General features: G+C 40.0%; 1 protein-coding gene across 2 annotated transcripts in view; it reads left to right on the top strand.

Moving 5' to 3' along the window:
* Window positions 1-2,008: 2,008 nt before the first annotated feature.
* Window positions 2,009-22,982, top strand: part of LOC144597685 (galactocerebrosidase-like) — a 46,518-nt gene continuing 25,544 nt past the window's right edge. The window contains exons 1-7 of one of the 2 annotated variants that reach the window (XM_078407214.1): window positions 2,009-2,159; window positions 4,454-4,522; window positions 8,210-8,273; window positions 10,396-10,509; window positions 11,811-11,950; window positions 12,921-12,959; window positions 21,790-21,917. In XM_078407214.1, the coding sequence (XP_078263340.1) occupies window positions 2,025-2,159; window positions 4,454-4,522; window positions 8,210-8,273; window positions 10,396-10,509; window positions 11,811-11,950; window positions 12,921-12,959; window positions 21,790-21,917 (689 nt within the window). In that variant the 5' untranslated portion in view covers window positions 2,009-2,024. Of the gene's footprint in view, window positions 2,160-4,453; window positions 4,523-8,209; window positions 8,274-10,395; window positions 10,510-11,810; window positions 11,951-12,920; window positions 12,960-15,828; window positions 15,957-21,789; window positions 21,918-22,982 lie in introns of both variants that reach the window. The other variant, XM_078407215.1, reaches the window with a different exon arrangement.

The raw sequence follows: 22,982 nt of genomic DNA, 5'->3' as shown, positions 1-22,982 counted from the left end.
AGTAATGTTCCCCTCCGGCATTGGTCTTCCAAATTCTTATTTTAATTGAGAAACTATGACTTGCAGGAGGATTATTGATACATTATAAGCACAATTTAATCAAAACTGCATCTGACCATTACTACATTCGTAGATGTGTTTGCTTTAATCCTTTACTCACAGGATCCACATTGGTTGAGATTTAAATGCTAATCTGCTGCTAGAATAGCTTTAACCTTTGGGGACTTGGATTATACCCTATTAAGAATGATGTTTAATATTGTCTGAATGGCACTTTCAAGCACCTGGGGGATGATAGAGAATATCAGTGCTGCAGTTGAACAGGGCCAATTCAAATAACACGAGCCATCACAACTATTATTGGCAAAAGGGTCACAATGGTAGAGTGTACTGAAATTATAATATCGTTCTGTAGTGATATTGCAATGGGACAATTTAGTGAAAGTGCAGTCCCACTATAGATTGACATTGCCCTTGCAATGAGTAATGAAAGTGCTGAAATGCACTCAAGTCTGAAATCATGAATAGTAAGCAATCTTGACATCTCCCATCAAATGATGCAGGAATGATCAAGCTGAAGGACTTTATGACTTTTTATAGGACTTTATAGGACGTACACAGCTGGAGTATTGTATGCAGTTCTGGTCGCCCTATCACAGCAAGAATGTGGAGGCTTTGGAGAGGGTGCAGAAGAGGTTGACGGGAATGGTCATGCTATATGAGCGGAATTAGTCCAGTCGGCCCATCAAGTATTGTGAGCAGTTATGGGCCCGATGTCTGAAGAGGGATGTGCGGACATTGGAGAGGATCTAGAGGAGGTTTACATGAATGATCCCAGGAAGGAGTGGGTTAACATATGATGAGCATTTGACAGTGCTGGCCCGTTAGAGGAGTCCAGAACCAGGGGCCACAGTTTAAGAATAAGGGGTGGGCCATTTAGAACGGAGATGAGGGAAAACTTTTTCAGTCAGAGAGTTGTGAATCTGTGGAATTCTCTGCCTCAGAGGCCAATTCTCTGAATGCTTTCAAGAGAGAGCTAGATAGAGCTCTTAAGGATAGCGGAGTCAGGGGGTATGGGGAGAAGGCAGGAACAGTGCACAGACATGCTAATGTACTGTCCAGTGCTTTGCACTGTCGCCCACAGTGCACAGACATACTATTGCACTGTCATCCAGTGCTGACGTGCTATTGCAGCCCTGCCCAGCGCTCTGCAGTCATCCACAGTGCACAGGCGTGCTATTGCACTGTCATCCACAGTGCACAGGCGTGCTATTGCACTGTCATCCACAGTGCACAGACGTGCTATTGGATTGCACTGTCATTCAGTGCACAGATGTGCTGTTGCACTGTCGCCCACAGTGCAGACGTGCTGTTGCACTGTCCTGCCCAGCGCTTTGCAGTCATCCAGTGCAGACTTGCTGTTGCACTGTCCTGCCCAGCTCTTTGCAGTCATCCGCAGTGCACAGACGTGTATAACATTGTCATCCACAGTGCAGAGGTGCAGTTGCAGTCCTGCCCACAGCGCAGACGTGCTGTTGAACTGTCCTGCCCACAGTGCACAAACGTGTATAACACTCATCCACAGTGCACAGACGTGCTGTTGCACTGTCCTGCCCAGCGCTTTGCAGTCATCCACAGTGCACAGACGTGCTGTTGCACTGTCCTGCCCAGCGCTTTGCAGTCATCCACAGTGCACAGACGTGCTGTTGCACTGTCCTGCCCACATTGCACAGACGTGCTATAACACTGTCATCCACAGTGCACAGACGTGCTGTTGTACTGTCCTGCACACGTGCTGTTGCACTGTCATCTGCACCGGGCGACGGCGCTGGTGGCTGCAGTCGCCACGCCCCCCTCAGAGGTGGTGACGACAGCGCGGGATCACGTGACCCGGGCCGCAGATTGGGTCATGTGACCCGGGCCGCAGATTGGGTCATGTGACCCGGGCCGCAGATTGGGTCATGTGACCCGGGCCGCAGATTGGGTCATGTGACCCGGGCCGCAGATTGGGTCATGTGACCCGGATGCCGGTCATGGCGGCGCGGTTGCTCCTCTCCTGCGCTCTCTGGTCGCTGGCGGCGGCCGCCGTCTACCGGCTGGACGACAAGCCCGGCCTGGGCCCCGAGTTTGACGGCATCGGCGGCCTGAGCGGCGGCGGGGTGAGTCAGCGCTGGCAGCGGGAAGAAGCCCAGTGCAATGTTAACCGGCGGTGCGACACGGGAGGAGGCTGTTCATCCCATCGTGCCGGTGCTGTCCCAGTCGAGAGCAAGCCCCTGACCCGCTGCAACCCCCCCTGAACACTTGTTCATTCAAGGCGAAAAAGCCTGTGATTTGAAACCTATCATGTCACCTATCCATAAGATAAACACAAAATGCTGGGGTAACTCAGCAGGTCAATAGACAATAGGTGCAGGAGGAGGCCATTCGGCCCTTCGAGTCAATGTGATCATGGCTGATCATTCTCAATCAGTACCCCGTTCCTGCCTTCTCCCCATACCCCCTGCCTCCGCTATCCTTAAGAGCTCTATCTAGCTCTCTCTTGAATGCATTCAGAGAATTGGCCTCCACTGCCTTCTGAGGCAGAGAATTCCACAGATTTACTACTCTCTGAGTGAAAAAGTTTTTCCTCATCTCTGTTCTAAATGGCCTATCCCTTATTCTTAAACTGTGGCCCCTGGTTGGGAACGTGTTTCCTGCCTCTAACGTTTCCAACCCCTTTATAATCTTGTATGTTTTGATAAGATCCCCTCTCATCCTTCTAAATTCAAGTGTATACAAGTGTCAAGCAGCATCTCCGGAGAAAAATAGGTGGTCGCAGCCCTTCCTCTGCCACCCATCCGTGTTCTCCAGAACCCTAACTCCCTTCCCATTCCCACATTGAACTTTCTATCCTGGGCCTCCTCCACTGTCAGAGTGAAGCCCAACCCAAATTGGAGGAACAGCACCTCATATTTCGCTTGGGCAGCTGACAAACCGAGCAGTATGATTATTGATTTCTCTAACTTAAAGGCATCCTTGCATCCCCACTCTCCCTCCCTTCCACATCCTAGTTCTCTTGACTAGTTTCAATGTCCTGATTAATTTTACCGATCATATGCATCCTTGTCACCTTCCCCTCAGCCAACAATGATCCATTCTACATTTTCTTGATCATTGACCCCTTTGATCTGAAGATAGACATCTTTGAACTGCTGTTTTCACACATTACCCATCCACATATTTCTAGTCTCCCTCTCCCCTGACTCTCAGTCTGAAGAGGGGTATCGGCCTGAAACGTCAACCATTCTTTCTCTCCAGAGATACTGGTTGTCCCGCTGAGTTACTCCAGCATTTTGTGTCTATCTTTGGTGTAAATCAACATCTGCTGTTCCCTTTTATATCCAAACATCCGAGTATTGCCATTAAAGTCTACACTCGTTTACATGCATTTCAGATTGAGAAACAAGAAACTACAGATGCTGGTTTGCACAAAAAAAAATAACACAAAGTCTTTGAGTAACTCAGCAGGTCAGACAGCATTTCTGGAGAACATGGATGGGTGGCAGAGGAAGGGCTCCAACCACCTATTTTTCTCTGGAGATACTACTTGACCTGCTGAGTTACCCCAGCATTTTGTGTCTATCATGGATAGGTGACATGATAGGTTCGCCTTGAATTACCAATTTCACAAGTCTGCTTCTTTCCAGTACTTTAAAATATCAGAAGATTTTTGTTCTTTGGCCCTTGTCAAAGTCACTCAGGTCTTTTCTCCTGCCCATTTCTCCTGCCCATTTCTCCTGCCCATTTCTCCTACCCATTTCTCCTGCCCATTTCTCCTGCTTCCAACACATTAACTTCAAGAACTGACTGTTCACTTGCTGCCTAATATATTCCACCCCTTGACAGGGGCCATTGTAACCGAATAATCAATGTTATTCACTTCACCTGTCAGTGGTCATAATGTTTTGGCTCATCGATGTACATTGCACTGCTGTGATACTTGCCATTTTCAATGAATAATATGGGTGATAACATTCATTGTGAGTACATCTCAAATAAAATTTTGTATTCAGAGTCTAAAACAAAAACATTCTGAAGGGCAGGCAGTGTCAGTGGAGAGAGAAAGTCAACATTTCAAATCAATAACTCAGATCAGCAAAAAAAAAAAAATTCTCTACAGACCTGCAAAACTGTCCAGCATTGTTCTGCATTGATGTTAGATTTCCAGTATCTACAATTTTTTTTCTAATTTCCATCTGTTTTAAACCTTCCTATTTTGCTTTTGAAATATAATTCGCCTTCAATGAATAGGTCTACATTTCAGATGTGGAACTTCAAGCATAACAACTGTGTACTTTGCTATTTATGTTAAACAATAATGGTCTAATTTGCAGAAATTAAGTGATCTATCTAGAATTGATGTTAATTTTCATTTTAAGTAATGATTAAGAATTGTAAAATTCTTTTGGCATAGGCAACTTCACGACTTCTTGTAAACTACCAAGAGCCTTATCGCAGCCAAATCTTGGACTATTTATTCAAGGTAGGATTTAAATTCAGATTGATGAATTGGTGTATATTGCGGGTAAAGCAAAGTTTGCAATATTTGACAACCTGAAAAGATGGTAATGCTGTAGGTAACTTTTTATTTTTGTGTGCAATGGGGTATTTGTACTATTCTGATTTAATTAAGTTTAACTGCAGCTCAGTGTCAAACCAAATAATTAAGCGTCCCATGGCTTCTTTCAGAGATATGGCAGATGGAGTATAAATTGAGCATGTGTGAGATATTGCACTTTAGGAGGGCGAATGATATAAAGGGATATAATACAGTTAACGGCAAGACCTTTAAGTATTGATATACAGGGGGACCTTGGGGTCCAAGTTCATAGCCCACTGAAACACAGTAGATAGAGTGGTAAAGAAAGCATATGATAAATTTCGAGGATAGACACAAAAAGCTGGAGTAACTCAGCGGGACAGGCAGCATCTCTGGAGAGAAGGAATGGGTGACGTTTTGGGTCGAGACCCTTCTTCAGACTGGTAAGGGATAAGGGAAATGAGAGATATAGACGGTGATGTGGAGAGATAAAGAACAATGAATGTAACGATGATAAATGAAACAGGCCATTGTTAGCTGTTTGTTGGGTGAAAACGAGAAACTAGTATGACTTTGGTGTGGGAGCGATAGAGAGAGGGAATGCTGGAGTTACTTGAAGTTAGAGAATGAGTGCTGTCTGATTGAAAATAACATTGTGGCAACCATTAGAATAGTTTAATGTTGAACACGGCACAGTAATATTGTTCTTTAGAGTAAATTTTCATGTCATTGCCTAAAATTGCATGATCAGTGTTTGAGCTATGGGACACTTACATCTTGCATTTAAATCTTTTCTTAGCAATTATGTTAATTGCATAGGGGACAATTAATGCACAGAAGAAAACAGTTCTGTGTTAATAGAAGTTTAAAAGTTAAAATGAAATTTGCTTTGATGTTTGTCTAGGTGATTTCAGCCTTTTGAATTACTTCCAATTGTAACTGAGAAAGCAATAAAGTTTAAAAGGCTTCCTTCCTAGTGCAGCAGATGATTATAACAATTGATATAGTTAACATGCAGTGGTTAATTTGGAAATGATTGGATTCAGTTTAGTTTTACTTTGTGAAACTTTGTAATATTTGTTAGCGTTTTATGAATTGTTCTGCTTGATTCAGCTTACCATAAAGAAAGCATTGATTGTGAATATTAATGAAATTTATACACACATTTTTACAAATTTAATGAACTTTTTTTTTGTTTGTTCATTATGTCAGGCATGTGAATTTTCCGCGTTTCTGCCGATTTCCGTGTTTTTAAAATCCATTTTCTGCGCTTTTTGCATTATTTCCGCATTTTTCACTTTGCCAAAATCGCGTTTCCAATGGAGAAATCAGATCGGAAAAAAAAAGAAAATAAACAATGTATAGACTTGTAATGAACTCTAGGGTTCCGCTAGAGGCCGCTAGGGGTTCCGCGAGAAATTCTCCGCGCCCTGGAAGTCTCCCCCAAAATATGGCACCTAGGCTGGGCAAGGCAGCCAATCTCGACCTCATTGGGACTTCCACGGCTGATCGGTGGGTTGAATTTGCAACCTGTGGCCGGGGCTCTGGAACTCCAGCCCAGCTGGAGCCAGCACATCTATCCCCATAGCCACCTTCCTTGGACGGCTGGATAAACCAGCAAAGCTCTGGAACCAAGAGTGCCAGAAAATCAGTGGTGGAACTGTAATGAGTAAAAATTAATTAAAATAATAAAAATGTTATTAGTCTACAGTGACATATTCACATTATTTTGTAATATCCGTTTTTACTTTGAAATGCACTAAAAGAGGCTTGAAACTGGTAATTTTTTTTTAATCCAATTTTTTGACTCCGATTGTACGCATCGCACAAGCGCTCAGCTCTTTTCCTCTTTTTTACCTCACTCACATGCCTGTGATGTTATCTATTGAGTATTGTCTTTACAGACCTGTTATGCTGCTGCAAGAATTTCATTGTAGTGTTTCGGTACATATAACAATTAAACACTCTTGACTCTAGAAACGTTATCATTTTTGTAACACCATTTTTTTCTGTTTTTACAGTGTTAACTGTATCACTGAAAAAATGATACCATTTTTCAGTGATACTATTCTGTTGAGTGTTGTCAGCATTTTCTGTTTTTTTTTGCATTTACAAAATCTATAGTGTATTTTCATAATATAGTTAATCTAACTGTTTAAAGCAAGTAAAATTGATTTTTTTTCATATCTCATCAGTAGGTGATATTTGTGAAGGCAGTCATTGTACCACTCATGAAAGCAACTAGAAGAAGTCAATGAGCGTGCATGTGTGTGTGCGTTGAAAGGAGAGTCACTTGGAGATTATTTTCTTTCCTTTGGGCAACCAATTTACCATGTAAAAGGGTCTTGACCTGAATCGTCACCCATTCCTTCCCTCCAGAGATGCTGCCAGTCCCGCTGAGTTACTCCAGCATTTTGTTTCTTATCTTCAATTTACTTTCTGTTAGGTTATCAACAACTATAGAAAGCAGTAGGTTTGTTTTGCTTGTACTTGCATTAATGAATACAATTAATTATTTTAGTCTCTGTATTTGAGCAGCCATCTTCTGCTGTGTGGGAATTCCGTTCACAACAAAATCATTGTATTTTGCAGAGAAATCTGGTTGAATTACACACTCATGTGGCCCTTGTTTGGCCTGTGATTTTATTTAAATATATATATTGTCAGGCGACCTCATTTGTGACTTGGCAATTGTTCAGGTCTTAAACAGTCCTCGAGAACAAAGCCCCGTCTCTGGGTAGAAATAAACTCAATTATTGTTCGAAAGATTGTCGATTCTTTTCAGATTAACTGGGTTTTAGGAATTCCCACTAATGAATCACATATAGTTGCAGGACAGAAGGGAGTTATTTGGCCCACTGAGCCTATGCCGACTCTAGGAGTAATCCAAATGCTCCCACAGCCTTGCAAATTCTTTCCTTTCAGATGTTTATTCAGCTCCTTTTTGAATGCTACACTTGAATGTCCGCTGGAAATGCATCCCAAATCCTAACTAATCGATGCATAAAAAGTTTTTTCTTGTGTTCCTATTGTTTAGGATCTTCATTCTAAGTCCCCGAGTTCTTAATCCCTCTGACAATGGGAATAGTTTATTTTTATCTACTCTAATTATATATTTCCTTGTTTCAATAATGTCATCAGGTCCCATTGCAAGTTTCCCTCCCGAAACGCACCAACATTTCTAGTCTGTCCGCATAGCTGAAATTCTTCAAAGATAATTTTCATAAATTTCTTCTGTATCGTTATAATTTTTTACCATGTCAATTTCATGCCTCCTTTGTTCTTTCCTCCCTTTTCCGCTCAGTCTCTATCTCAAAGCTTGATATGTTAGGTCAAAAGATCATTGCCCACTTTGACGACATTTTATCATGAATAATTTGTTCCTAGTTATGTCTTTTGTTTTCCAGATTTGATAAATGCTTATTCACTTGATAGTTGAACTTGGCTTGTTTTTGTTTGCAGGTGCTACACAATCTCTGTAATTTCAGTGTTTTCTATATGAATACAATATTGTTTTGCATCCGCCTTCAGCAATTAATTAAACTATAGAGTGATGAATATAAATGCAATTCTGGCATTTAATAACCTAATCACACTAACCTGTTAACATTATGTATTTTTCGTTGTCAGCCAAACTTCGGCGCATCTTTACATATTTTGAAAGTAGAGATTGGTGGTGATGCTCAAACAACAGGTAGGAATTCTTTTTGACAAAGTCCATTTAATTGACTGATATACATTGAGTAAAACATTATCAAGGTTGTCTTTCTGCCTGTGTTTTCCAAATTGTCTAGTGTTGCATGGTCGATCTGCCTAGCAATATTTCTGTAAAGTTTCCGCTGATCAACTGTGAAAGTTATGAGCAATGCTGGGCTAAATCCGTGCAGAAAAAGCAACTCCCATTTTACTCTTACATTCAGGCAGTTGAACCAGAAAAAGCAAACTGTTTGATGTCATTTCAGTTTTTGAAATACTCCTATAAACTGACTGTGCTTGATAGTGCAGAACAGATCAAACATTTCAAATATGGAAAAAAATGCTAACCATTTGAAATAAAAATAGCAAATTGTGGGGATTTTCAACAGAAGAAGATACAAAGAGCTGGAGTAACTCAGCGGGTCAGGTGGCATCTCTGGAGAATATGGGTAGGTGATGTTTCATGTCGGGACCCTTCTTAAGACTGATCGCTGAGTTACTCCAGCACACAGACTAATTCTAACCAACTGATGTCTGTCAGTCAGGCAATCCAGAAGCCAATTGAAGACGGAACCCCATCCAGACAGGTATTCTTATTGTGTAGGAAGGAACTGCAGAGACTGTTTCTTTCCGAGTTAGACACAAACTGCTGGAGTAACTCAACGGGTCAAGCAGCATCTCTGGAGAACAGGTAATGTTTCGGCTCAGAACTTTTCTTCAGACTGCTGATCAGTCTAGTTCATTGTGATCGATGTTAGAGCTACTGGGTGGCAATTTTTGAGACGAGCCACTTTATTTTTCTTGAGAACTGGAATGATGGAGATTTCCTTGAAGCAGGTGGGGCCAGAAGACTGTTGACATGAAAGGTAAACATCAGCAAAGAATGGCCATTTGATTGGTGCACAAATTCAGAACCCATCCAGGGTCTCTATCTAGGCAGCCACTTTCCGAGAGTTTAACCCTATGAAAGCTAAGCCTAGGAAGATGGACAAGTATTGACTGGCACCTATCAAATGAAAAATAGGTGCAAGAGTAGGCCATTCAATTTGATCATGGCTGATCATCTAAAATCAGAATCCTGTTCCTGCTTTTTCCCCATATCCCTTGATTCCTTTAGCCCTAAGAGCTAAATCTGACTCTCGCTTGAAAACATCCAGTGAATTGGTCTCCACTGCCTTCTGAGGCAGAGAATTCCACAGATTCACAACTCTCAGCAAGGCTATCCGGGATAGACACAAAATGCTGGGGTAATTCAGCGGGACAGGCAGCATCTCTGGAGAGAAGGAACGGGTGACGTTTCAGGTCGAGACCCTTCTATCGGGGATGTCGAGACAGGCTACCAAAACAAGCTGGAGGCTCAGTTTAATCGGGTGGATGCCAGGCGACTGATAGGGTCTGAATACCATCACATGCTTCACCTGAGCGCATCCCCCTATCCCACTCTGGCTCTATCCCACACATCCTGGTAGCAGAATCCAGCTTGTTTTGGAAGTCTGCCTTGACATCAGGGCTGTGGAGTCGGAGCAATTTTGGTGTTGCTGGAGTCGGAGTCAGAGTGGGATACACAAGAAATCAAGGAGTCGGAGTCATGGGTGTTTTGGGTATTGACTCCACAGCCCTGCTCGACATCCCTGATAACCTGACAGACGATCAGACTGACTGAAATGAGATCGGAAATGATGGAGCGATATATGTACTGGTTGCTTAAATATAAGACAGAATTAAATTAAGAGCGCAAACATGATAGAACATTAAATAGTGATAGAAAGATCATGACTTTCCAATTAAATAAGTAAATAAACGTTATCAGTCAATAACCGTAACAATTTCTTGTCCTTTATCTGCGTCGTTTTGTGCATGCACACACTTCCATTTTCTGTCTCTCACTGATTTCCCCTATTGTTTTTTAAAATCAATTTTGGAAAACCTCATATTGCTGGGATCTTGTACCGTGTTAACTGACAGTCATCTATTTTCAATCTATCTGGTGTGTGTTGTCACCATCAGTGTGATAGCTTTCACAACTTAAGACAACTAACGTATTTTAATATATGTAGTTGCATCACTTAATAAAATGAAAGATATAATCACTTAATGAAGGATATAATCTCTCTTTACAGATGGGACGGAGCCGTCACATATGCACTATGAAGATGATGAAAATTATTTCCGAGGATATGAGTGGTGGCTGATGAAAGAAGCAAAGAAAAGGAATCCTAATATTAAATTAGTTGGTATGTATAATAACAATGTTCAACTGGGCGAAACCCTTTGTGGCTTAAAACCAAATGACATATTTATGGAATTTAGGTGGAAAAACGGTTCTTCAAAAACTGATAATTGAACTGAGAATTTGGTGCTTTAATGCTAATAAACACCCATCATTGGACATTAGTTGTATGTATTTGCTTATCCTTAATGTACTTGCAGAAAGAGGCGAGGTTAGTAAGACAACATTTTATATGACCATCCAATTTTTTCCTTTTTCTATCTTCATATTTCCTGTCAAATCAATTCCATTACTTTATTTCCTCCTTGTTACATAGATAAAGAATAAGGAGGAAATAAAGTAATGGGATTGATATATATATATATATATATGATTGGTTAATTGGGAGAACATAAAATAGTGATACAAAGATCATAGTGCTACATAACACTGTGGCCAATTAACCAATCAACCAGCAAGCCTTTTGGATGTGGAAGGAAACTGGAACCTTTTGGATGTGGAGGGAAATCCACACGGTCACAGGGAGAATGCACAAATTTGAAACAAACAGTACCACAGATCAGAATCAAACCTGGGTCACTGGAGCTGTGAGGCAGCTGTACACTATCTGCCACATCACTGTGCTGTCCTTAAAAATGAGATTCCGATTTTCCTCTTGTGTTGCTTGCAGTTCAGTTGTTATAGTGCCTTCACAGAACATTGCTTTTACAAAACCTAATGGAGAGTAGTGGTAGCAAATAATTAACGTGAAATCTATTTTCAGTGATGCTCGCTGAAATTTGAAAATACAACTCCAATATAATGTGATCCAATTGAATGGAAATACTGATGGGTTGGAACCTGGCACACTGAGTGTAGATTCCTGTCTCCCATGAACACAGAAAGGCCATAGCTTCCACACTGCATTTAAACCTACCAGGTTTGGTGGAAAATTCATGATATCATTGCGTAACACCTTAAAAAAAAAAAATAAAGTGAATTAAAAGCGTGTTGGAGTATTACTTGGAATAACATTCAAAACCCTGGAAAATCTGATACCACAATTCCGGTACCACTAAAATCCCAAGCATGCCGGATTAACAGAGTTGTACTGTATATATGTTAACTACAGCCAAATTGTTTCCTTCAAGAAGAATTGTACTGGAGGGAGGTACTAGAAACATGCTAAATCCCAGGAAATTTACCCTGGAATGTCACTACAGTTAAGGAGAAATACTGAAATCTAAGTTCAAAACTAATTTTTAATATTGCCTGATTGTTATTTGTGTTTTAAGCCAATTTTTTTATTTTTTTTTCACTTGTCAGGACTACCCTGGGCTTTCCCTGCTTGGATTAGTGGTGGAGAGAACTGGCCATATATTTACCCAGACAGAACTGCCTTTTATATTTCTTCATGGATTCATGGTGCTAAATTGTATCATAATCTCGATATTGATTATGTTGGGGTTAGTAGAAATATTTAATGAAATAAATCTTATCTCATGTTGCTTAGTTAGCAATAATATTGCAGAAATGTTTATGTGCAGATGATGTTTCATCTGTTTCAGAGAGACAATTCCAAAATTGAATCAAAGTGATGAATGTAGACTAAAAACCTACCTTATATTAGCAAGGTAACGATTTAATTATTCTATTTTGGGTATGTAGTTTCAGAAATGCAGAGAATATGGCACTGGAAAAGTAAACATCAGACTTTTTTGTAGCACTCCAGGAAAATTCACAAAATTATCAGAGAGAGCAATTATGCTAAATGACTACATAGATTTTATCATTGTTATGGAGCTTTATTAAATCAATTGAAAACATCACAGTTTGACGAATTTGAAGTCTGGGCATATTTTATCATATCATCATCATATATCTACAGCCGGAAACAGGCCTTTTCGGCCCTCCAAGTCCGTGCCGCCCAGTGATCCCCGTACATTAACACTATCCTACACCCACTAGGGACAATTTTTACATTTACCCAGCCAATTAACCTACATACCTGTACATCTTTGGAGTGTGGGAGGAAACCGAAGATCTCGGAGAAAACCCACGCAGGTCACGGGGAGAACGTACAAACTCCTTACAGTGCAGCACCCGTAGTCAGGATCGAACCTGAGTCTCCGGCGCTGCATTCGCTGTAAAGCAGCAACTCTACCGCTGCGCTACCGTTTTAGATATTGATATTAATGAAATAACAAAGTATTTTAATGAATGACAGAAAGCTAGTACAGTAAATATGGTGGATGTGACATGTAAAAGGCATTTGATGTTAAAGGCGTATGGTGTTACATAGTTTTATTTTAAATGCGAAACAATTGGTGTTGGTTTATGTTGTTATAAGGTAGGCACTAGTTTTTATTTAAGAATAGTATGTGCAATATCAAATAATAATGTCCATAATATGGTTAATTTACATTTCTGTCCTAGATTTGGAATGAGAGAAGTTATAACAGAAAATACATAATGGTACGTTTCTCCCTTTTTTCTCTTCTTAAGACATAGAAGACAGCCGTTCTGCCTAATAGGCTATTTTAACATTCCCATCCTCCCGTTTAATTCCCTGTAACCCATTCTCTTCCACATGACCTTCAACTCCCCACTGATTCCCTTGCATCCAGCTAAACTATCAGACATCGTGGGAGAGGGAGCTCTTACAATAGTTTTTGTTGCAAACTATTCTGTAAATTTTTTCAACTAAATATTTATATCTAATCAATTTTTAAAGCCTAATTTAAGAAACGTAAATTTTTAATTCGTTTTGAATAGGTTGAATAGGTTTATTATATTTTGAGCAACTAATGAAGTTTTCTTTAAACTTTTTTACATTTTTTTGGTTTACGCAAAAAACTTTGTGCAAATTTATTTTAAAAATTATATATACATTTATTATTTGACAAATTGTACTACAGTAACGTACACATGCCATCCACCCCTGGGTGTATGTTAATGAGTCAAAAACCCAAGAGTAAATTTATTTATATTTATTAAAATGGTAGCATTTTGTAGGCAACATTTAAAACGGTTATATAAAATTACAACAACTGGTTTTATATTTTAGCATGATACAAAGTGATGATTTCTGTGATTAAGGTTATCATTATGTCCAGAACAATCTTCACTCCCGTTTGTTTTGAGAAAGCAGCTCTGGCTGCTTTTGCTCCTATTTCATCTGGAACATGTGTCACTGGCTTTTTTATATAATTTGTGGAAATGTACATGATATCGATTTTGTCTCATGTGAGAAGAATTTTCAATGTTTGCAACATTTACATTTGGGAAGTTGTACCAAGAATTTAGAATCCAGTCAGTAATGAGCAGCTTACATAGTCGCATCAGCTTTGCCTCCCCGCTTTATTCTCAATGGACTTCAAATTCAGTTGCAAAGTTCAATATATTGTCACTACCACACTGATAAATGCTGAATTTGTAATGAAGGATGATTTTTTATGACTGAGCAAAGTTTTGGAAAATTTTGTATTTGAATAGACTCAATAAGACAAACGAACGTGAATGTTCATGAGATGGTTTCTATCTTCCTCATTATTGTGTTCAATATTTTTTCCTTTAACTAATTATATATTAATTTGCTATAACTTGTAAGTTATTGTAATTTGTTAGAAATCACAGATGAAGTAGTACAATGCTTTCAAGAAGCATTTTAAGTGCGCTAGAAGTGCATCACCCCAGGAAGCCCAAGAATATGCAGGATATGCTTGCTTGGCATCCCATTTGCTATCAGAAAGAACATCTTCCTTTCGATAATGATAACTGGTTTTAGTGCAAGCCATTTACAAATTGTACTACAGTAACTTGCTCATACCATCCAACTCCTGGATGCATGTTAATGAGTCAAAAACACAGAACGGCTCACAAAACTAAAACCGCTCTGTCTAGAAGGTCTAGAGTAGAAAACACTTTGTAGCATCACCGGCTGCAAGTTGTCCAAGGCGCACACCATCCAGCCCTGGGTGTATGTTATTACCAAGTGAAAATCCTGGAACTCGCAAGCTAACAATGTGTGAGCCCCTTCACCATATGAATGGCGTAGATGGAAAAAGGCAGCATGGTATTTTGATGTACTATAAAGCTTAAAAGTAGTTGTCATCCTATCATGTCGACAAGACATGCTGGGTAATAATCCATTTTATAGGATGGTAGAACTGTTCGAGCTATAACGGACAATCCGTGGCTATTTCTGCAGTACTGGTCTTCAGCACCAGAGCCAGGATGTTGTCCAGAGCCATGGTTGCCAAATAATTCTACCTAGGTACAAAAAATAATGAATTAGTTGATCCTTCTTCCCATCTCTCTTCCAGGCTATCTCCATTGCAGCTGCCTTTCTGTCTGTTAATTTTTCTTATCATATCATATCATATCATATATCTACAGCCGGAAACAGGCCTTTTCGGCCCTCCAAGTCCGTGCCGCCCAGTGATCCCCGTACATTAACACTATCCTACACCCACTAGGGACAATTTTTACATTTACCCAGCCAATTAACCTACATACCTGTACGTCTTTGGAGTGTGGGAGGAAACCGTTAAATATCATAAGTTTGTAGACTTGTCATTTAATGTCCCATACGTTGCTTAATTGCCATTTCCTAATTTGTCTGTACTTTCTTTTGCCTTCTAACTGTGGTGATGAGCCTTGTTTAGTTTAGTTTAACGATACAGCGTAGAAACAGGTCCTTTCGCCCACAGAGTCGGTGGTGACCAGCGTTCCCCGCACACTAATACTATCCTACACACACTAGGGACAATTTATAATTTTACTGAAGCAAATTAACCTACAGACCTTTATGTCTTTGGAGTGTGGGAGGAAACCAGAACACGAGGGGAAAACCCCCGCAAGTCAGGGGAGAACATACAAACTACATAGAGATAGCACCCCTGGGCAGGATCAAACCCGGATCTCTGGCCCTGTAAGGCAACAACTGTGTTGGTTTGAATTCTGTTTGTTCCCAGGTTCTGCCCTTGCAAGATGCCTTGCATTTGGGAGTTTTCAGGGTGACTTTTAGTTACTACTAGACCACGTGGACCCATTGGGCCCAAACTTCTCCTGCATTGGTGCCGCACCCTCTCCCCCCCTCCCTCCCCCCCTTTAAAATGCGAATAACTTTAAAATGCGAATAAAAATATAACACCGATTTCAATGAAACTTCTTCCATTAGCACCAAAGGGGTGACGGTGAGTAAGGTGGGCCTAAAATTGTCGCGCTATTGTGTGCCATTTTGGCTGTAGTTCAGGAACAAACAAACAAACAAACAAACAGAGTTTTAGTATATAGATTTTCTTTGTTAGTCCAGTGATTTTCATTCTTATCTGTTGCAAAGGTGCTGCGTCAATCACTGGATAAAGTTGGTTTAAAGAATGTTGGTATTATTGCTGCAGATGGAAAGTGGGGGATCGCAAATGATTTAATAGTTGATCCATACCTAAGTGACACAGTTGAAATTATAGGGTAAGTTTTTGGGGATAAATTGCATCATAAAATTTCGGCTCTTATGAATCTTTTCTTTCTTCATGGTCCAGGCAGAGTTTTAATTGGCACACAATATCAAATGGGTTAAGGATCTTATTGAGAACTATTTTGGATTCTGGGCATTTGATATCTTGTTTCACAGGCAGTGGTGTACAATCTGATTTTGGTTTGAGTTATTTTTTATGATATTTCATCCTCAGCGTAAACATATTTCTGCTGGCCCTTTTTTGGTCTTTTAGGAAGAATAGAATAACATTTGATAACAATAGGATAACATTGTACGTCCACATTAATGGCTGCACTCTTTCAAACATTCCAGCACCTGCTCTGCTCCACCTCCTGGCTGGAAACACCTCAGCTGTGTTCTCACCATGCTCTTTTAAACTTTTATGCTGCTGCTTTAAACCTTCCCACCACTGTTTGTTATGAATCATTAGTATGCTGTACCATTGCCTTCAGATCACTCTCTAAATTTCAAATATGAATCTAGTGCACTTGGAAACCCTGTGAAATGGAATCAAGCTACAGAATGGGTAGACACAGCAGACATGTACATTATCTGCTTGTACTGATTCCAAGAGTCAAGAAGCTATTTTTTTAGATATTAGATTGTCAAGGTAATAATGCAGTGTTGTAGAAAATGAAGCCAAATAAAATGTACTCTTTAGTCTTTTGTATCTCTCACTCTCCTGAAACACCAGAGATACTTAATTGCTTAATATCAATATACTCTGCCTACATTTTCTAATTTATCACTGTGGCATCAAAACTCTCAAGTCTCTCGTAGTTAGTCTTTCTTCCTCACCATCTGCAACTCCGTCAGATAAAAATCTAAACATGAAAACACCCTTTGAATTTAGGTTAGAAATTTAAGCCAGCAATTGTCTCATAGAACAAATATCTACTTTTGAACAAATACAACATATGGTTAGCTTATCTCAAATTACATATGTTGTCTATTTGTATTGTAGCTTCTTGTATTTGCATGTGGAGAGGCTGACAAATTAGTTTAAAAAAAAACCTTTTTAACTTGAACATACCACAAAAAAAGAAAACAAGCAAAAGACTGAATTACGAATAACAACTGATGGTATCTTGAATGACTGACAGTTTTCTTTTGTGCATTCCATTAACAGATTTTAAAGTAGATTTTAGTTATTTTAATAAAGTATTTTAAGTGGAATTTATCAATGGACTGTGGCCTGATATAAAAACTCTTCAAAGGAACATATCATTAACATTATAAATCAAGTAATGAAACAAGTCACTCGGGGACTACCGTTTTTCTCTTACTCTCGGTTTCTCTCTCGGTATCATCTCCATCGCCTCCATTCCTGGTGAGACAGAGGTCACTTGCAAATCCCCCTATCTTGTCCATCGCATTCGGTGCATCTGTTGTGACCTCCTCTACATCGGCGAAACCAAGCATGGACGAGTCGACTTTCATCGAACCCTTGAGCTCAGTCTGCCAAGGACAGTATTATACCGCCTGGTTGCTAACCCTTTCCCAATTAACGCCCCTTCTCATTCCCATACCGACCTTTCTCTCTTCGACCACCTTCATTGCCAGAGTAAGGCAACATGCAAACTGGAAGAACAACATCTCATATGCAGCCTACAAACCAATACTCAATAGTATGAACATTGAAGTCTCAAATTTCAATGAAACCCCTGAATATGCCCAACTCCCCCACCCCCCCCTAACTCCTTTCTCCCACTACCATCAACATGTTCCTTTCCCCTCCTCCTTCCACTCATCTCTGTTTTTGCCAATTTTCCACTCTCCAACTCTATGTCAATAAGACACCATGCCATGCCAGCTAAATTAGTATCGACCATGGATTGAACAAGGAATCTTTCTCATCCATGCAAGACTTACTTTCTACGAGGTGATTTTGCAAGATAGCAAATATTGGCTGTTTAATCGATAGAATGAGATATATTGATAATATTTTACAACGTTAACAATAGAGTGAGTTTACACATTCTTCCTGTGACTGCATGGGTTTCCTCAGGGTGCGTCACATCCTAAAGGCATGCAGGTTGGTTGGTTAATTGTCCAATGTAAATTGACCCGAGCATGTAGGTGAATGGTAGAATCAGGTGAGGGGGAGGGTGGTGGTAAGAAGGGGAAGATGATAGGAATGTGGGGAAAATATACTGAAATTAGTTTTGTATTAGTGTAAAAGAATGCAAGGTAATCGACCAAGGTGCCTGTTTTTTCATCCACAAGTAAGCTCATTTACTGAGAGTGATCAGCCATGATCGCATTGAATGGCGGTGCTGGCTTGAAGGGCTGAATGGCCTACTCCTGCACCTATTGTCTATTGAAACGAGAATGGATTAGCAGTGGGACAACCAAAAAATAGGGGACAAAATCCTAGAAAATCAGGCAGCCTTTGTGGAGAGATTTGTGGAATTAATGTTTCAGATCGATGGCCAGTCATCAGTACGAGGAACGTTTAGAAATCAAGGTGATTTTAAGTTTCAGAGAAGTGCGGGACTAAAGAGGAGAAGCTGCAGGCATTTATATGATAGAATGGACAGACTGGCCGAATTACTCTATATCATAGCATATGCATAATGGAAAATGCAGTAGTTTGGCCGTCAAAAGTAAAAAGGAATAAAATGGAGCAGCTGCAGGCCTAGGTGTCACCTGGTGATAGTCACTTTGTCAGTTGGTCAAGGGCCACTGTGGCTCTTGTGAGAAATTAACCCCATGTTGCAGGGCTAGTTGCTCTACCCTGAGAGGAATAGTCTGGTCACATTAAACTCCCTTCACCCTCAAAGCAGGGTCAAGGAGACATATCTCCTGCAACAATTGTGCTTATCCAGTGCTTTACTACATAGTTGAAACTTTGTTTTTTTATGGCAGAAATCCTTTTCGTGTTTCTTACCTGTGATGGGAATATCTTCCATGTTTCTGCTCAGTAATCTTTATACAAAATGTACTTTTTACAGAATAAGACTATTTATTTTCTTGTTTCATAATTGAGCTGCAATGCTGATTTTCTGTTTCATTTTAAATCATTCTAAGTATCTGAATGTAAATACTGAGACCAAGGACTACAATGAATAATAATTAATATCAACCCAACCTTCACCACCTCCCTTGCCTGTGAGCTGTCTCATGTCTTTGCAAAAGTGGTTGGAAATCACCTGTGCAATCTCCTCTGCATTGAATTTTGGAATTAAAAACATAACTGATTTCCAATTCTAACTCTGTCCTGTTACCCTTTTCATCCAAAAATAAGCTTATTTATTTCATACTTAAAATGAGAATGGATTAGTAGTGGGCCAATTTAAAACGATAGGAATAAATACTTAACAAATCAGGCAGCATATGTGGAGAGATTCGTAGACTTAATGTTTAAGATCAATGACCAGTCATCGGTAAAAGGAACATTTCGAAATAAAGGAGGTGTTAAGTGTTAGAGAAGTGGGGGGCTCAAGAGGAGAAGCTACAGAGAATTTTATGATAGAATGAGCAGACAGACAGATGGTTATCTGAATTCAGTGCCAAATCCTTTAAGGCGCCAACATACTTAAATAAGGATGGAATCATGTTCCTCAAGCTTACATCAAGCTTCATTGCAACATTTTAAAAACCAAAGAGAAAGGTCAGAGGGGAGGGGGAGTGAGATGGAGAATTACAATGACAATGTTCTAACAAAGCCCAATGTAAGCTCAAGGAATGTTATCACAAACACTGGCTAGGTATGTTGTGATACTCGGGATTCAGTTTATTTCAACAATTTCAGATATTAAACTTCATAGTTTGTATCAGAAAAGTTATGTTAGCACTATTTTTCCCTCTCCATAAATGCTTCTGACTTACAATGCTTGCTGAGTGTTTCCACCATTCTCTTTTAATGAATATTTCCATCATCTTGCTTTACCTGCATTATATTTTTGTTTTGTCCCTCCTCTTCTTCCTTTGCCCTCTGGTATTTGGTATTTCCTTCCTAGGGAAACAAGGTTCTGAGTGCCCACCCTATCCATGCCTCTCAGAATTTTATATACCTCTATAGATGCTTAACCCCTTCTAACTTTTCCTAGCATTGATTGAAACGTATGATCCTGCGGGATGTTGACAATTGCACGGAGTCAATATGAAGATGGTTGTCACGTTGGGCAGGGCTGAGGAATAGTTACTGGAGTTTAATACAGAGAAGTGCGAGGTGTTGCATTTTGGAAGTCAAACCAGGGCAGGACATAAGCAGTGATTGCCAGGGTTCTGGGGAGTGTTGTAGAGCAGAGGGATTTATGAGTGCAGGTACATAGTTCCATCAAAGGACCGTCACAAGTAGATAGAATGCTCAAGAAGGCTTTTTCGGCTCAGTACCCTTCATCAGTCAGCGTATTGGGTATAGAGGTTTGGAGGTCATGTTACAGTTGCACAAGACATTGGTGAGGCCACATTTAGAGTATTGTGTTCAGTTTTGGTCACCATGCTATAGGAAAGATGTTGCAAAGCTGAAAAGCGTGCAGAAAAGATTTAAATGGATGTTGCCAGGACTTGAGGGCCTGAGCTACAGGGCGAGGTTGAGCAGGCTAGGGCTTTACTCCTTGGAGCACAGGAGGATGAGGGATGATCTTATAGAGGTGTATAAGATCATGAGTGGAATAGATAAGGTAAATGCACAGAGCTCTTTACGCAGAGTAGGGGTATTAAGAACCAGACGACAGGCATGAGGTGTGGGGGAAGAGATTTAATAGGAATCTGAGGGACAACTTATTTTTCCACAAAGGGTGGTAGGCATATGGAACACACTGCCAGAGGTACACTCACAACGTTGAAGAAACATTTGGACAGATACATGGATAGAATAGGTTTAGAGGGACTAGTGTAGATGGGACAGGTCGGCTGGTGTGGGCAAGTTAGGACGAAGGGCCTGTTTCCACCCTAAGGAAAAGGGTAAATAAAAGGGTAAAAGAAGCTTGGTGTTGGAACATTTTGAAGAGAGATAGATTCTTGATAAACAAGGGGTTGTAGGTTGCTACAGTAGACTGGAATAGGGAATTGAGGTTACGTAGGCTGAACTATGCAGAGCAAGATCAAGGGATCTCATCATTCTCATAAGTCACATGCTTTACAACACCATATATTTCGGTTCTCAATCCATTACCTATATTCCATGGTTCAGTCCAGTTTAATTTCACTGTTATATACTGTGGAAATTTGCAACTCCATTTAAAAAGTTTTTTTCAAATGAAAGATTCCTACGGTTATTGCATTTTAAATCATTTTTCGTTAATTGATTTATTTTTTTTGCCCTTGCTCTTTCATCTTCCATTTGATGTTGCAAAATTGTCAATTATTAAATGTGAGCACACCAATTCAGCTTGGCCATTGAAAAACTTTATTTGGTGTCATCCACATGTAAAAACTTCACATTATTATATGTGATCTGTTGTTTCTGCAGTGCTTTGTTCCGTACGCTGTTGTATGGAAAGCATGTATGGTTTGATCTGTTTTGTTTTTTCCCCCCACTCCCATTTAATGTATCAAGAATTAATTTTGATTGAAATTGGAAGCATATCAATAAAGTTTTCATTGCAGGATGTTGCACAGGGAGTGCCATACACTGGAAAAGAGTGTTTCACCATCAAGCAGCCTATGATTTTATGTATGCCGTATCCTTAGGTGTTTTCAAAATCTTACTCCCACCATGAATGATAGTACAATGTCTAGAGGCACCCTCCAAATTCTGTCTTGGAGATGTTTTATTCATTCTTTATTTTAATTCCAATATGCATGCATGTGTAAAATGCTAGTATTTCCTATGACTTTCTGTCTTTTTCTGCCAAGCTGCTGAGATATACCATGGACAAAATGGGTCTAGAACAGGTGAAAATCATAGCCAGCGATAATCTTTGGGAACCGATATCTTGGTCTGTGCTTCATACTGAGCTCAGTGATGTGGTCGACATCCTAGGGTAGGCTTTTGTGCCCTCTATTCTCAGATAATATTTTAAAATATGATATTTGCAATGTTAGTGCAGTTTTTCCAGGGGTGAAAGAATTGTTTACAATAGGGCTACAAGTACCTGGATATTTCCTTTCTTGATTAGTGCAAGAAAGAAGAAGAAAAAGTAGCAAATGCTGGAAATAGAAAGTCAGTGTGTTAGCATCTCATATTGATAGTGTCGTTATCTAAACTGAGGAAAAATATTCGAGGAATTAATGTGCAGAATTACCCATGATTGATTGCACTAACTGTGTTACGAGGCAACATCAGTCATTTTCTCTTGCGGTTTATTCCATTGAAGTGAGTAGATTAATTCCAGAGGCAGAATATTCTGTCGAGACACATGGAACTACAGATGCTGTTTTTTTTAAAAAGACACAAAGTGCTACAGTAACTCAGTGGGTCAGACGGCATCTGTGGAGAACATGGATTGGTTACGTTTTGAGTCTGGACCTTTCTTCAGACCAATTGTGGTATGGAGGGGAGAAGGATGGAAGAGAATATTCTATTCTAATGTTACTCTATAGTGTGTTTAGTGCTACCAATCGGCAACATTTAAAATGCAGATTAATTGGGAGGGAAAGAAGCAAAAGAGCAGGCGAGATTAAATAACATCATAGTTCTGCAATTCCCATTCTTGCCATCTTTTATTTCTTCACGTGTTCCATTATCATTTTTTTTTTTCCAGCATCATCCATTTTGTCATATATTCTGCCTTCCACTCTCACGTTCCTTGCCTTTTGTTCTCTCCACTTCACTTCTCTGCATCTTAAAACTTGCTTTATCTCCATGTCGACCCTGTTCCCCAATGCTGCTCTCCAATTTCTACCATTTTCTGTTTTTTTACCATGAACCCTCCAGATGGAGTTTTAAATGGCAGTGAATAGCTGAAAAGGGAAAAGTTGGAAAATGGGATGATAGATCTTTTTGTATTCAAGTTCAATGACCCAACACTGTCTTGAGCAACTCTGGGGAGAAAGCTGGAAAAGAGAGGTGAAGCCTAGCAAGTGATGGGTGGATACAGGTGAGGGGG

The sequence above is a fragment of the Rhinoraja longicauda genome, chromosome 10 (genome assembly GCF_053455715.1).
Source record: "Rhinoraja longicauda isolate Sanriku21f chromosome 10, sRhiLon1.1, whole genome shotgun sequence".
Classification (NCBI taxonomy): Eukaryota; Metazoa; Chordata; class Chondrichthyes; order Rajiformes; family Arhynchobatidae; genus Rhinoraja; species Rhinoraja longicauda.
The sequence above is the reverse complement of the archived record's forward strand: the minus strand, read 5'-3'. Positions and strand labels throughout refer to the sequence as shown.